Below are 15,228 nucleotides of genomic sequence, written 5' to 3'. Positions count from 1 at the left end.
TATATTTGATTCGTATCACACTTTTTTTTTTTTTTTTTTTTTACGGATGGAACCTTTTTGTAATCTGCGTCGCTGCCCGGACCGAAAAAAGCGACGCACTAAATCATCAACAGCAGCAATCTAGATAACCGCCGTAACTGCGTGGCGCCCATGTTGGTTAGGGCGACATTCCCTATCAGTGCATCTTCTTCTTTTGCATTAAAATTAAGTTACCTCTTGCTTATTTATCAATTGATTTTCATTAGGGTTAATTTTTTGTCAATTCAAAAGCGTTTGCTATGATTACATAACATTTGGGAAATAAAAGCCTAAAAAATATTTTTACTTGTGAGAGGTTACTCTTCTGTAATTATCCGGCGTTCTGTGCAGATTTGTCAGCTACTCAAAGTACCAGAATCCTTGGTCTTTTTAAAAATCTCATTTCCTTTATTTTAATTATTATTTTTTAAATGTTCGTTTTATTTTTATTTTTTGCTGTTCACACAAGAAATGCACTGACTCATTTGGGCGATAGTGAAAAGGGGGCGCGTCTTCCCTACCTCTTTGTCTGACCAAAGGTAAACAACACTCGGCGAGAACTGCGAGAAGAGTGCGAGAGGATTTGGATTCGGAAAAACACAAGTGCAACGGAACAGATTGTGCACAAGTCCAAAGAGGCAACCAGTATAGCACTATCAAAAGTGAGTATATTGTAACCGAATTAGAATGATAAGAGCCCCAGCAGTAGAGCGATTGTGCCTTATTGGTAACGGGTTTCTGTTTTTGCCTTCTCGTTCACTAGTTGGCCTACTTTGGGATACTAGTAGGACAACTTCATGCTACTAGTGAGGCAAAACGGTGCCGTAGTTGATATCCAAGGGCTGCTAATACTACTAGCACGAGATGTTAACTAGTTGAATTTTAAGTCAGAAGTTTTTGCTTCCTTTTAATGTTGGAATACAGTTTACCCAGAAAGGGGCGCTGTTTCTGAAGTAAAGGGGAAAATGATAGCAGACCTTTGGCACATAAAAATGTCACGGAGTTCTTGAGTTTGACACGTCATCTATCTCTGGTTTCATGAGACACTCATTGAACCTCTTTTTCCAGATATTTTTTAATGCAGGGTATCGCACTGGTGTTTAAATATATAACTGTGGACAAAGTGTCCTTGCACGCTATCAATATTTACTAATCACAAAAGGTGACATAAGGTCACGTGTTTGTAATGACAACATGCAAGTAGATTTTGGAAAAAGTATAAGTGCAGTATTTTATTTCTACTCTCATTTGCTCCTCCAGAAAGATGTTCGTGTATATCCTGGTGCTGCTGGCCCTGTGGTTTGTCTACAGGTGGTTTCAGGAGTCTAAACGTGTGGCAGACAACGGAGACAAGCATGTCTACATCACCGGCTGCGACACTGGCTTTGGTCATCTCCTGGCCAAGCACCTGGATAAGCTGGGCTTCCGCGTCATAGCCGGCTGTTACACCGAAAAGGGCGAAGATGAGCTGAAAAAGGCCTCGTCCGACAGACTGACGACGCTTCATGTGGATGTTTCTGACTCTGCAAGCGTTAGACAGACTGCGGCATTCATTGACTCACTTGTCGGGCAGAAAGGTAAGGTGTTGTCAGGCCATGTGAGCAATACAAAAATTCTGCCATTACAAAGATAATGCAAGTGATGCTCTTTTTTCAGAGCTAGGCAAATATATTATTAGGCTACTTCCTTGTGTGTCTGCATGCGTATACAACTCAGTGGTTTTCAGTCTGAGTATCATGGGTGATTATCCAGTTTCACTTAATTGGTTAGAAAATTATTTCCTCCCCAAAAAACATTTTTTTCACCTGCCACAAGATGGTGGAAAATCACAACTTTTGTCTAAATGAGGTGTCTCAACTCACTTTAACATAGTTCAAGGGCACAAGATGATGGCAAAGCGATACTTTTGTCCACACCAAACTCCTTAACTCACCTCAACATAGTCCATCGACATAAGGTGCCAGAAGATGGCGGCAAATATTGTCTAAATGAGGCTCCTCAGCACCACAATGCCACCAGATGGCAGGATAAAAATTTGCCTATTTAAATGAAGCTCGGCAGCACGGTGGATTACCTGGAAAAGCGTTGGCATCACAGTTCTAGGGTCCGGGTTCAATCCGGAACCCACCTGTGTGGAGTTTGCATGTTCTCCCAGTGCCTGCGTGGGTTTTCTCCGGGCACTCCGGTTTCCTCCCACATTCCAAAAACATGCAACATTAATTGGACACTCTAAATTGCCCATAGGTGTTATTATGAATGTGGCTGTTTGTCTCGATGTGCCCTGCGATTGGCTGGCAACCAGTTCAGGGTGTTCCCCCGCCTCCTGCCCATTGATAGCTGGGATAGACTCCAGCACTCCCCGCGAACCTTGTGAAGATAAGCGGCTCAGAAAATGGATGGATGGATAAATAAAGCTCCTGAACTCATGAGAACCTTTTTCATTGGCACCAAGATACCACATGATGGCGGCAAAGCCTTTGAATGCTTTGGCCTGAGCACAAAGACAGTAGAAGCCGAGTTTTTCAGCAAAATAACAGTAGACCACCCCAAAATTTCTTTATGTCAATTTGTAAATGTGGACTCACAATTTGTGATTTTTTTTGTGTACCTTAATAAATTGAATTGTCATTTGATTACTGCATTTTGTATTTATTTGGGTTGTCGTGAGAGTGATTGTAAAATTGGTGTTATGATTTTAAACGTTTGTGTGTGTGATGGATATGCAAAAGAAAAAAAAGCTGAAATAAGTAATGGGGCAAATAATTTTCACAACACTGTAAGTTTCCTGTACATGTGTGCTCAGGTCTTTGGGCTGTCGTGAACAATGCGGGCATCGGTGTGCCTTCGGGCCCCACGGAGTGGATGACTATTGAAGACTACAAGAGCATGCTGGCTGTCAATCTGGTGGGGGTGATCGACGTGACCCTGAGTGTCCTGCCACTCATCAAGAAGGCCCGAGGCCGGGTGGTGAACGTGGCCAGCGTGTTCGGCAGAATCACCCCCTTTGGCGGTCCGTACTGCGTGTCCAAATACGGCGTGGAGGCCTTCAATGACAGCCTGCGGTGAGTGTTAACTCACCAGAATGCTTTTTTGTTTTTCCCACAATGGTGCCCGCCATCATTCTTGCTAAATGTTTTCTTCAGTTTGAACATGGCGCCATTCGGAGTCAAAGTGCTGTGCATCGAGCCCGGCTTCTTCAAAACAAATGTCACCAACACCGAGATCTTGGAAAATAACCTGACAAAGCTGTGGGATAGATTACCTCAGCATGTGAAAGATGACTACGGAGCAGACTTTTTGGAACGCGGTGAGTTCTTCGAGCTTTGTCAGAATCTGTGCAAATATGGTGGAAACAGACTGTTTCAGGCTCCCTTTTGAAAATTGTTGTGACTATTCCATCAGAAATATACACATTTATGAGATTTACTCTGGGAGTCAAGATGACTAGAATTTTCCTTAATTTCACACAGTGGTAAATCTGTCATCTATTTTAGTAGACACTGTTCAAAACACATGTAGAACATTCTGTATTTTAGGTCACGTTAGGCAAAGTCATAAAATTTCCTGATGTACATAATGACGTTTAGGGCTTGTGTTACTATATTGTCAGTTATTATACGGGTACTTGGAGGGCTAAGTAGTTTTGAGGGGGTACTTTGTGTAAAAAAAAAAAATGGAGAAACAATAATCAATGTTTTTTTTTTTTTTTTTTTAAATGACGTGATTTTTATGCTCTTGGCTTCAGGGTTTAAAATGATGTCCGAAAGATTCCGAGTGCTGACGGACGGCGACCTGATGAAAGTGGTGGGCTGCATGGAGCACGCCGTCGCCGCCGTGCATCCTCGCACTCGTTACTCCCCCGGATGGGACGCCAAGCTCATCTGGCTGCCTCTGTCCTACATGCCCACGTTCATTACGGACAGTTTCTTCCTTAAATCCAGCCCCAGGATCAAAGCATCTGTCTTATAAAATACAGTGACGACGTTTTCCATGTGGCGTTGCCGCTGTTCAATACCTCATTACTCGTATAGATTACATGTCAAACTCAAGACCGCAATGCAAATGAGTATGACGCCATACATACCATATAATCTTTTCAGTCCTAAAGTTAATAAAATGTTAGTATTACCAGTTACTGAATATTTAAGACTTAGCACAGGCAACTAACCCCTTATCTATTGTCTGGATCTCGTGCTGCTTTTCAAGGGCTTAATATTCAACTTTGCTTTTGCTTCTTATTGGACTTCGGCTTGACTTACATTGGTACCCGCAAATGGTCCAGCACTAAAACCTCCTGTGGTATTTCAGCTAAATTGACTGTATATCCGTAGCATTTTAAGTTTTTATACCCAGCCTATATGTGCACTGATAGACAGTTTTTCTTCCTGCTGTTTTCAAATATATATATATATATGTATATATATTGAGAGGGGGATGTAAAAATAAACTGGAATAATGTGTACACTGTGCAGTCAGCTTTTTTATGACTTTTTGTTTTCCTAGCATCAGCTTTGCTGCTTGCTATTTTGATCTGTTCATAATTCCCTCCTTCCACCTTGACCTTGGCTTCACTGCCAGCCGATTTACCACAAATGCATTTCATTTTTTCTAGGAGGCTTTTACTGACATGCTTTCAAGCAGAAGCCTCTGCTAACACTTTTGTTCAAACAAAGTGTTCATAATTTCTTCCATTTCACAAAAGCTGACGTTTATGCAAAAGTGTGTAGGGTTTTATATTTGTATCCACTATATGTAGCATGCCCAAGTAGGTCAGCATTTGCATTTCAAAAATACAAATAAAGGTTATTGTTATAACCACGGGAATATATTGAACTGTTTATTTTATCGCCCCGTGAAATGTCACAGTCTTGTAGTTCATTTTAGGTTAAGATCTTATCAATATACTGGTCAAAGAATGGAAGTTGCACAATCCTCCACTAGTGAAACATTAAAAGGGATTGTCTCTGCAGTCATTCAGTGTTGCTAATGAGGAGACAAGCACATTCCAACTTCTGTAAACATGGTAGGTTTGTATATTTTTTCTGTCTTTGAGCGCTATTCATTGGTGTAATGTAAAATATGAGGCTGAATGACAATAACAAGTGTAAAGGACGCAACGCAAGTGGTTATTGAAGCATCTTGTGAGGTGAGTGGCATTTTTAAAACGTGTGCATTATTTGAAGTACATATGTACTTTTTGTCTGCATAAGCAAAACCTTCAAAGTTGCAATACAGTTGTTTAGCCACATAGAGGTGCCATTGTACCTAAATACAACCATACTTTCCCCATTCTGTAATGTCTTTGGAATGGCTTGTGAAAGGGAGGTAATACAATTTTATGTATCAGCAAAAATAGATGAAGAGTTTGGTTTCAAAATGAGACATATCCGTTTTTTTCATTTTGAGAAAAGGGCTTGGTATTGAAGTGAAAACAATAAACTCAATTTATGTTTCTAACTATTGGGGGATGGAAAAAGATGCTAAAAAGTAACTAAACACCATACTACAAAAAATATTGGCTTTAATATTCACCGAGTTTTTTTTATGACAAATTTTATTTTTTCTCCAAAATGAGACATATCCAAACATTCTATTCTTGGCAAAGTGAGACATATCCAAATTTCGACTTCAACCTTTCAATAGCAGCTGTATTTTTTTTTAAATCAGTTGCTTTTGATAGGCAATCATGAAAACTATTTGCCTTTCAACATTTCAAGCATTTTAAAATAATATTTAAGACCATGACCACCACATTTAGAGAGTTAGGTATCAGAAATAAGGGTCAGTCACCAGTCACAATTTTCACAATTAGCTCACTAATGTCAGATGTTGAAAAAGGAGATGAAAAAATGGGAATTTCGTTTAAAAAGGTGTTTTTCAGTTATTTAGAAACTGTTTGTTTGTTCAGTATGAGGTCTTGGAAAGGCTGAGATTACATCATTGTAATTTTGTGTATCTGTATGCGATTCTGCAATCCGACATCTGCAGGCATTGTGTCACTCAGTTGATTAATTTTGTTTATAAGTTGATGTGAGATCATTAAGAAAGTAAACTGCTTCAAACCAGTCTACCAAGGTTAATATGGGTTGCGAGGGATACCAGCAGAAAAAAAATAGGTAGTCGATCTCATACACACATCTCCAAAATGAAATCAGTTTCAAACTCACAAATTCACTGTTTGAAATCTGACTCATTGAGTCTGCTTTCTTTTGATTTTATTTATAGCTGTCGCTGTCGGGGGAAACAACACTGCAGAATAGGCTTTAAGTCTGTAGTAATAATAACAGTATTCATAATGCTCATAGACAGAAATTGAGTCTACTCCAAGGGTGTTGATTTCCTTTTAATGTCAACTTTTCTTAAGTCATAGCCGATAACTTTCCTTATAAAAAATGGCAAAAAAAAAAGATTGCATAGAATTATAAAAATTTATTCATTCATTAATGATCGTTGGTGAAATATTTTGAACAACAAAATTACTATTCAAGCGTTATACAATAATAGAGAAAACAGTATGTTTATTACATTCAGATACAATGGTACTTGGATGAGAACTGAAGTATTAAATTGCAATAATTTCAGAAAGAATTCAAATTAAATAGGAAAAGCACCCTCACAATGGGACAGCCTGCAAGTAAACCAGCACAATCACTGATTCATTTGTTCGATATTATTAAACATTGATAAACAAAATACAAGACTTAGTTCAGCTTGAAAGCAAGAAACACTGTAAAGATAAAATCGACAAAAATGCATGCCAAGGATCCAAATTAAATAAACATGGTAAAATGTATCACATGGCAAAACAATGAAAAGGTTTGCTACTGACTGTACTTTATATTTTTCAGTGTAAACAAAAACAATCTACAAAGATCAAAAGTCTTTATTTTCTTTCAATTCATAAGTAGAAAAGAAACATTACTGATTCACACATCAGTAGATTGATAGAGTAGAAAATAGAATTCATGTAAAAGAAAATCCAAATGTGATAAAAAAGGAAACAATAGGTCAACTTCACAAAGAGAAAAAATAGGGTCTACTATCATAGCAAGCGCTTCTTCTTTTCTGACCCCGTTTCCGCTGGGTTTCTTTTCCTTCCCAGCTTCATTCTCTCCGGTGTCTCGTACATAAAATCAAACTCGGCATTAGCATCTCTCTCAAACGCGGGCGCAGCTATTTTGCATGATGATGTGGAAGATACCGGAACTTCCCTCTAGACGAATTCTGATTGGATGCTGCTTGCTTCAGCAGCGCACGCTGATTGAACGAAATTATGTCGCATTTTGCTCTAAATAAGATCTCAATATGTCGCATTTTGAAATAAAACGCGATCTTCCTTGGCTGATATAGAAGGATATGTCGCACTTTCAACAAAAATCAGACTATCCCGATAACTACCATTCGGAGCTGGATAATTTTGGCGCGAGTTTCGTAAATCTGAAAAAAATGCCTATGTCGCGTTTTGAAAACAAACTCTTCAGATATTATTCAAATAGAAATGATAATAAAATGTCCAATACAAGAACAATGCAATTCCGTGTTGAAAATATTCTGATTGAATTGAACTGGAGTACTTCTGAGCAGAGAATTATGCATTGGCTGAATTGAAATTTCAAACTAAATGAAAAAGGCAGTGGTGCATTTTTTTAAAATTTATTTCGTCATACATTTTATTTGAATGAAAATAAATATTTTGCATTTTTAAATATTTTATTGATTGATTGGTGTGAGCTGTGTTCCCAAAATAAAAAACCTACAATGGGCTGCAAAACTTTGTACTTAAAAATACTTTATCCCTAGAGCATTTAAAAAAAAATCTGTTGTAATGGAAATTCTGTATATATAAATGACTGATAATGAACCAAATTGTCTTAGACAAAATGGATGGATCCATGAGAATGATTGAGAGCTCACTTTTGACCAATCAGTGAGGGCCATTTTCTGAACTCCGCCCATGCTGCCCATAGCCGCGATCCTTTACCCACAAACAAAGAGAGCGCGTGGTTACTTTAAGCTTCTGAATTGCGAGTGTATAGTCCTGCTTGTATCCTATTCGGAAATATGGTGCTTCGATGTGGCTGCGGAACGTGTAATGGAGACGAGCACTATTGAGAGCGATTACTGGGAGGATACCTGATATGCTTTCCTACCCCAAAGCGTAATTTAGATAAATTCAAACGATGGATTAAGGCTTGTGGCCGACCTCACGACCAGCTGAACATATCGAAGATAAATCAGCACAATCAGCACATCTGTTCCAAGGAGCGAGCGCCATTTTCTGAACTTCGCCCATGCTGCCCACAGTCGCGATCCTTTACCCACAAACAAAGTGAGCGCGTGGTTACTTTAAGCTTCTGAATTGCGAGTGTATAGTCCTGCTTGTATCCTATTCGGAAATATGGTGCTTCGATGTGGCCGCGGAACGTGTAATGGAGACGAGCACTATCCAGAGAGATTACTAGATTACTGCTTTCCCACCCCAAAGTGTAATTTAGATAAATGCAAACGATGGATTAAAAGGCTTGTGGCCGACCTCACGACCATCTGAACATATCAAAGATAAATCAGCACAATCAGCACATCTGTTCCAAGGTACGCTATTCAATTAGTCGGTGTAACACCTATAAAGGAAGGAAGAAGCTCTCCCTGAGCCGCGCGAAACTCAAAGCTTCCACCCGCACCTCGGCTCTCCTCTCAAGTGTTCTTATCCATGATTAAACACATCACATGAATACAATTGTTTTGGGCCTACATTTACGTGTACAGTACGTACGTTCAGACCGATAGTGCCGTAATTTATGTAAATTAATAATCCACTATGAACGTAGATATAATTTCAAATTGACATGATTATGTCGTGTAAAAATGCAAACTTACCCTGCTTTGCGTGAACAATAGGCATCAGAAATCTTATCGCATTCATTCTCCAACATTAGTTTATGAGATGGTTGATTCTTTCACATGGATGGCCAACAGATTGCAGAAACTTTAACTGGCGTTCCCATTTGGGAAACCTTGACATGAATATATCCCTGTTGAAAGTAATTCAGGCCTCTCTGTACACTCTTTATCGATATTTCTGATACCATGGGCAGAAAGAAAACAGAAATACCAACGGGAATTCGCTCTAATGAATCGCTCATAACGTGCTTCGGCTGCACTGCGTCCGCCATTTTCATCGGTAGCTTGGGGTGCATAACAAGAGTATCTAAGTAGGTGTGGGTTAGGCGCCCTGCGCGAATCCATCCATTGTCACAGTCCTGAATTTGACTGCCTGCAGTTCATCCAGTGGCCTGTTGGTGGTCAGGTGTATACATTTGTGGTCAGACTCCCTAGAGGAGTAAGCGAAGAAGAGCTCCTTCCAAAGTGCAATAGTATTGGTCTGTGGTTGCACTGTGTGCATGTTGAGTTGTTAGTCGAAGGAACACGATTGATGCCTCAGCACGATGACGTCACTCGCGTTGGGTGCAACAACTATAGGTTGAATGTAAACAAACAACTGAGGTTTTCTAACAGGAGTTTGCTCGGCTGTTGTCGAGGAGTTTCACATTTCCCATTAGAAGAAAAATTTCAAATACTTGATCCTATTTAGTCAACTTTGGGTACCAGTGACCCTGACCCCTGCACTAATGTTTTCTCATGAGCTCATATTTTGTACGGTATTTGTCCACTCAGGTGACTGAAGGACTGAGTTCAGGAGTATTTGGGGTATGTGATGTTTCTCTGTCAATTTTAAAGGGCTAAATGAAAAAAATAAAATAAAAGAGACGATGCATTTCAGGCACTGGTGTCCCATCCGGCCTCGACTTGTCTGCTGGTTTTGGCTGCTCTCGCCGCCACATGTTGGTACATCAGAGACTTCTACAAGGTGGACGCCTTCGACCTCAAGCACGTACTCATCACAGGCTGCGACAGCGGTTTCGGCGAACTGCTGGCCAGGCAGCTGGATCACAAAGGTTTCCACATCATAGCGGCATGTCTCACCAAGAGCGGCGCTGCAGAACTGGCCCGCTCGGCCTCCCCCAGACTCACGACTCTCCTGTTGGACGTCACAGACGGCGAGAGCATCAGGAGGGCGCAGGAGGTTGTGAGCAGAGAGGTGGGAGAGCGAGGTGAGCCAAGTACAGAGCAGAGGGGTGCGGGCTGATAGAGTGCCAGTCCGAGTGAGGCACCGGGAGATAACCTGGACCAACAACCCGGCTACTCCTCATCATCAACTCTTCGTCCTCCTCCTGACGGGTCTGATAGAGCCTCTTTGTGCAATGTGGAGGGAGAGAATCACTATCCCAAATATTTCATAGCTGCTGACACGCAAAAGCCTCTTTTGAGATCCTATTTTTAAACCCTGCTGTCACTTGCGCAGTTGAGTCAGACTTGCTGAATTTAAATATCCAGTTATTTAGCTACAACAGCAAAATTAAATAAATACAAGTACAGTGCTGTTAAAATACGATGTGGAATACATCTAAACACAATTGTTGAAATAACAGTCAAATATACTTTACACATTCAAGGGGAGTAAAGCGTTGGCCAGGGTTAGAACCCCAGTCCTTAGAACTGTGACGCGGACGCTTTAACCAGACATGGCGCCGTGCCGCCCTAAAACTAATTCATTTTCAAGTGTCATGAAATGGATCATTTTTGGTATGTTATTAATGAAAAAACAGCAGCCGGTATGGACCCATCCGTTTTTTCACCCCATGATTTTGATGTATATGGCTTTTTGTAACTCCCGCCATGAATATTTCTTTCTGAGAAGAAACAGGAAGTGACGTACGAGGCAGGACCGCCCTCCAGCAGACTCATTAGTTTTACCTGTGGGAAGGTAGCTCACTGTTCCTTTGTGTTAGCCAAAATGCCGGCTTGTTCCATTGCTGTATATTGCTCGAACACTCGGGAGGATGGATTTACCCTTCATAAGTGTCCTAGAGACCGTGTTTGTCGGGAAAAATGGATTGCACGGGTGCAAAGGACGAGAGCTTCGTGGGTCCCAAACGACGCGTACGTGTGTATACAGCTACTAAAAAAAAAACAACAGTTTGGCGAGGACCACGTTATCCGTGTCTCATAACGTAACAAAAGATCCGCGTACGTATGACAGGGGTGTTGAATGTGTCGATGTGCACGTCGGACGGCTGCTGCGTCGACTCGCCAGCGAAGGCTGCCGCGTTGGGCTCGCGGACGGTGGTGGATATGAACAAAACTTCCGGCAATGGCGTACTCAGCCTCGCGTGACGACAACGCCGTAAAGCGGCCCCGCTTGGCGGTGTTGTTCATCGCGGACGGTAGCGGCTATAAACAACGCCGTGGACGACGGCGGCTATGCACAATGCTGCCGGCAATGGCGCACTCAGCCGCGTGTGACGCCAACGCCGTATAGCGGCCCGGCTCAGTGCCGTGATAAGCCACCTCGGCGCCGAAAATGACCCACCTCCCTTATCGAGAAGGCTGAGACGGCCGCCAGCCTTGTCAGCCGGGGTGCCTCATCTCCGCCGCGGAAGTGGATCGGACGGGGAGGCGGTTTGGGCGTGATCCTCATATAATCTAAATATGGCTCGTAATAATAGGGTAATATTGCCCTGGTAACTTCACTCGGTTGTGAGAGGTTCTCTTCTTCGAAAAGAGCTTCTGTGTCAGAAGGGGCGTGTTGGTCTCCCACAGTAGGGGCCACAGCGTGTTTTCAATGGCGAATGTCCGGGTGACGTCACAGATAGGGGATGCAGCAATATGGCGATCACTTGGATGTCGTAAAATGACACTTCTGCAACTTTGCACATAAATGACCCGCTCTCCGCTCATATTTATCTTTTCATATAGACATTGAAGTGAATAATGTAATATGTATTTTTCATTACAATTTCAATTTCAGAATGTTTATAGGGATGACACTTGACCTTTATGGATATTTCAGACAAACATTTGACCTGTAAATGAGATGGTTGACCAATTTGTTATTATTATTATGAATAGTAGTGTACACTTTCCTATCTATTATTCTCAAGTACAGTACATGTAGCACTTGAAAACGTTGTTTTACCAATGAGGACACAAGAAGCCGCTGTTTTTACCTTGCAGTGTGTTGGTATATGTGCAAGGGTTAGTCGCTTGGTGTGCAGGTGTGAGACGGCGAATGAACTTTTTTTAGTTGGCAGGCCTCAGCACCGAAATCACTTTCCGCTTCAAGTGGGCATGGTTGAATGGCGCCTGAATTAAATTTTTCGCACCTTTCTCAGCTTTGTGTGTGAGTTATTTTAAAATCTGAAGAGGCTAAAATAAGGAAAAATGAAAAGAACACAGTGACCGTTCCATGACGTCACTCATCTGGCGCTAATAAGCCAACTTTGTCACTCCGCAGGCCTGTGGGGGTTGGTGAACAACGCGGGCCGGTCCACACCCATCGGCCCAGCAGAGTGGATGCGCTTGGAGGATTTCACAAAGGTTTTGGACGTGAACCTGCTAGGCACCGTGGACATGACACTCCATTTCCTGCCACTCCTGAAGAAGGCTCGGGGCCGAGTTGTCAACGTGGCCAGCGTCATGGGCCGACTGGCGCTCATCGGAGGAGGCTACTGTCTTTCCAAGTGGGGAGTGGAGGCCTTCTCCGACAGCCTCAGGTCTGTGTCCATTACTTAGCACAGCATTAAAGACCAATATTATAGTCACACAATAGAAGGCCTCGTAGCTCAGTGGTTAAAGCACTGGTGTGGTAAATCAGGGGCTGTGGGTTCCTATCACACTGGGGCAAATAGTGCCAAACATATTGTGGCGACCCCGAAAGGGACAAGCTGAAAGAAGTTTTTATTATAGTTAAGCAATACACGCAACAAAGACATGATCATACTGCAATCCATCCTTTATTACAGGGTTTAGGCTACTGTGTACATATTTTAAAGATGTATGAAATTCCCCAGCTCTCGGTCAACCTTCTGACACCATACTATTATGAACACTTTCTATACTCTTAAACACCTTTTAAACTCTTGAAAATACAATAATGAAGAGGAGTACTATGCACTAAGTACGGTATATATTTTTCTTATAATAAGAGTGTTTATATATATGTTTTTTTTTTAATGTTTTGAGCTTGGCCGCTAGGGAGTATTTATTTGGTCCAAGAAATTACATGACTCACTCAAAATCCTGCTATATTGCGGATTGTGCACAATATCAAAATCAGATATTTTTTTTGCAATGCACTGAATCTGCAATAGGTGAACCGTGATATTGCACGGGAATGGTGTATATGTCATAGAATAACTACATATCTTGTCTATTTTGATTAGGAGGGACATGAAGCACTTTGGCATCCAAGTGAGCATCATTGAACCTGGTTTCTTTAAGACTAACGTGACCCGGCTGGATTTAATAGAAGCAGACCTAAAAAGGCTCTGGACCCGCCTCCCTCAGGAGGTGAAACGTACCTATGGAGAGACGTACTTTGATGACTGTGAGTAAAAAAAGAAGGAAAAAAACAACTCTCCCACACAAAAAATATCTCACCCCAAATTCTTGTAGTGTTTAAAAAATATATACAGTTTAAAATACTAAAAAAAAAAAAAAGATGTGAATGGAAGTTTGAAAAGCATGAAAGGACTGAGTTGTGAATTAAAAAAAAAGTTTGTAATGTGTGTTTATTCTTCTATATTTTTTGGGGTGTAAGTGAGAGGTTTTCTTATGAGTGTGGTAGTTTTTGTGTGTTTGTTGTGTTTTTGCTGGGTGTGAGATAGCTTTTGTTGTGCGAGGGAGGTTTTAGTAAGTGTGACAATTTCATGTGAACTAGTTGATTCTGTGGATTTTTTTCACGTTTTTATTGTTGTATGTGTTTTGGGAGGCCCTGTAGCTCAGCAGTAAGAGCACTGGTTTGGTAAACCAGGGGTTGTGGGTTCGTATCCCACTGGGGCCTCCACTCCCTGAGAAGGGTTGCGTCAGGAAGGGCATCTGGCGTAAAAATTGTGCCAAACATATATGTGCATTCATCTGAGATGACATGCTGTGGCGACCCCGAAAGGGACAAGCTCAAAGATACTTACTTACTTACTTACTATTGTTGTATGTGTTTTGTTGCATGAGTTGCATGTTTCTGTGTGAGATTTTTTTTAATGCCTGTTTTTTATGTCAGTTTTGTTATAGTGTGTGAGAGAGGCCTATTGGTGAGGATGAGATTTTTGTTGCGTGTTTTTTTGGCTGAGTATTTGGGTGTTTGTGAGGAGTTTTTGACCTGCATGTTTTTGGTAAATGTAGGTTTTTAAGTGTTGTTTAAGAAGATTTTCATAAGTTTTTTTTGTTGTTGTTGTTGTGCCGGAGCTCGTATGTATGATAAAGACACTTTCAATATTTATTTTGTCCGATAAAGCACCACATGCTGATCCACTGGAATTCATCTCGCCTAAAAGCAGTCCAACATTTTGTTGACTTTTGTCCCGTTTGCCTTTCAGACGTGAAGGCCCAGGCCTTCTCCATGGGCATCCTGTGCAGCCCACATATCTCCATGGTGACAAGTTGCATGGAACACGCCTTAACCGCCTGTTTCCCCCGCACACGCTACACTGTAGGTTGGGACGCCCACCTACTCTGGATCCCGTTGTCCTACCTGCCTTCTTTTGTGTCCGACTTTGTTATCAGCACGCTTCTACCTCTACCTGCAGCAGCGAGGAGGTGATGAAGAGGAACTTGTGAAATGACTTATCGTGTCCAGATGGCTTCCTGTATGTCTAACTAAGTTCTCTTTACATCACTTTTTTTTTGTTTGTTTGAGAAAATGACTGGCAGTCACACCCAATAATAGCAATCTATTTTGGAGCAATGAGTTAATAGCAAATTGCTGTGGAAATGCACATTTTACATCATCAATCGATACGCCGCCATATGTGTCACATCAGCGATGGGGCTGGAGACCAAATTTGCTGCATAGCCACAGTAGAAAAAGGAATGCACCATATTATAAAGCAGTAGTATTTACTTACATTTTCTCCCCACTTCCAAAATGACAGCCTTTGAGGATTTTTAAAAAACCCATCATGGTTGAGTTTCCATGACCACTTGGTTCAAGTTGGCTCTTTAGCCTGCTTTGGTATCACATACCATTGCACACTCACAACAATACAATAGCACCACAAAATATGTTAAATCGCAACCCCCCACCAATTTAGTACGATATCATGAATTAAAATGGCACATATACTGCACCTTGGCACCAGTTGTGCTCAAGGA

The 15,228-nt window shown here is 41.4% G+C and overlaps 2 protein-coding genes across 4 annotated transcripts; both read left to right on the top strand.

The window, feature by feature from the left end:
* Positions 1-137: 137 nt before the first annotated feature.
* On the top strand, positions 138-4,842 carry LOC133512604 (retinol dehydrogenase 7-like). Of its 2 annotated transcripts, XM_061842394.1 has the most exons (6): positions 138-156; positions 558-680; positions 1,279-1,595; positions 2,822-3,080; positions 3,162-3,325; positions 3,764-4,842. In XM_061842394.1, exons 3-6 carry the CDS (start codon positions 1,283-1,285, stop codon positions 3,985-3,987), a joined length of 960 nt encoding a protein of 319 aa, XP_061698378.1. In that variant the 5' UTR covers positions 138-156; positions 558-680; positions 1,279-1,282; the 3' UTR covers positions 3,988-4,842. The 2 variants fall into 2 exon arrangements, with proteins under 2 accessions (XP_061698378.1, XP_061698377.1); XM_061842393.1 differs by lacking the exon at positions 138-156 and having other exon boundaries at positions 163-680.
* A 170-nt stretch (positions 4,843-5,012) lies between these two features.
* On the top strand, positions 5,013-14,677 carry rdh1 (retinol dehydrogenase 1). Of its 2 annotated transcripts, XM_061840998.1 has the most exons (6): positions 5,013-5,041; positions 9,694-9,726; positions 9,800-10,130; positions 12,374-12,632; positions 13,302-13,465; positions 14,454-14,677. In XM_061840998.1, the coding sequence occupies exons 1-6, from the start codon at positions 5,039-5,041 to the stop codon at positions 14,675-14,677; spliced, it is 1,014 nt and encodes a 337-aa protein (XP_061696982.1). In that variant the 5' UTR covers positions 5,013-5,038. The 2 variants fall into 2 exon arrangements, with proteins under 2 accessions (XP_061696982.1, XP_061696981.1); XM_061840997.1 differs by lacking the exon at positions 5,013-5,041 and having other exon boundaries at positions 9,386-9,726.
* The last annotated feature ends 551 nt before the right edge of the window (positions 14,678-15,228 follow it).

This window comes from Syngnathoides biaculeatus, chromosome 14 (assembly GCF_019802595.1).
Source record: "Syngnathoides biaculeatus isolate LvHL_M chromosome 14, ASM1980259v1, whole genome shotgun sequence".
Lineage (NCBI taxonomy): Eukaryota > Metazoa > Chordata > Actinopteri > Syngnathiformes > Syngnathidae > Syngnathoides > Syngnathoides biaculeatus.
The sequence above is the reverse complement of the archived record's forward strand: the minus strand, read 5'-3'. Positions and strand labels throughout refer to the sequence as shown.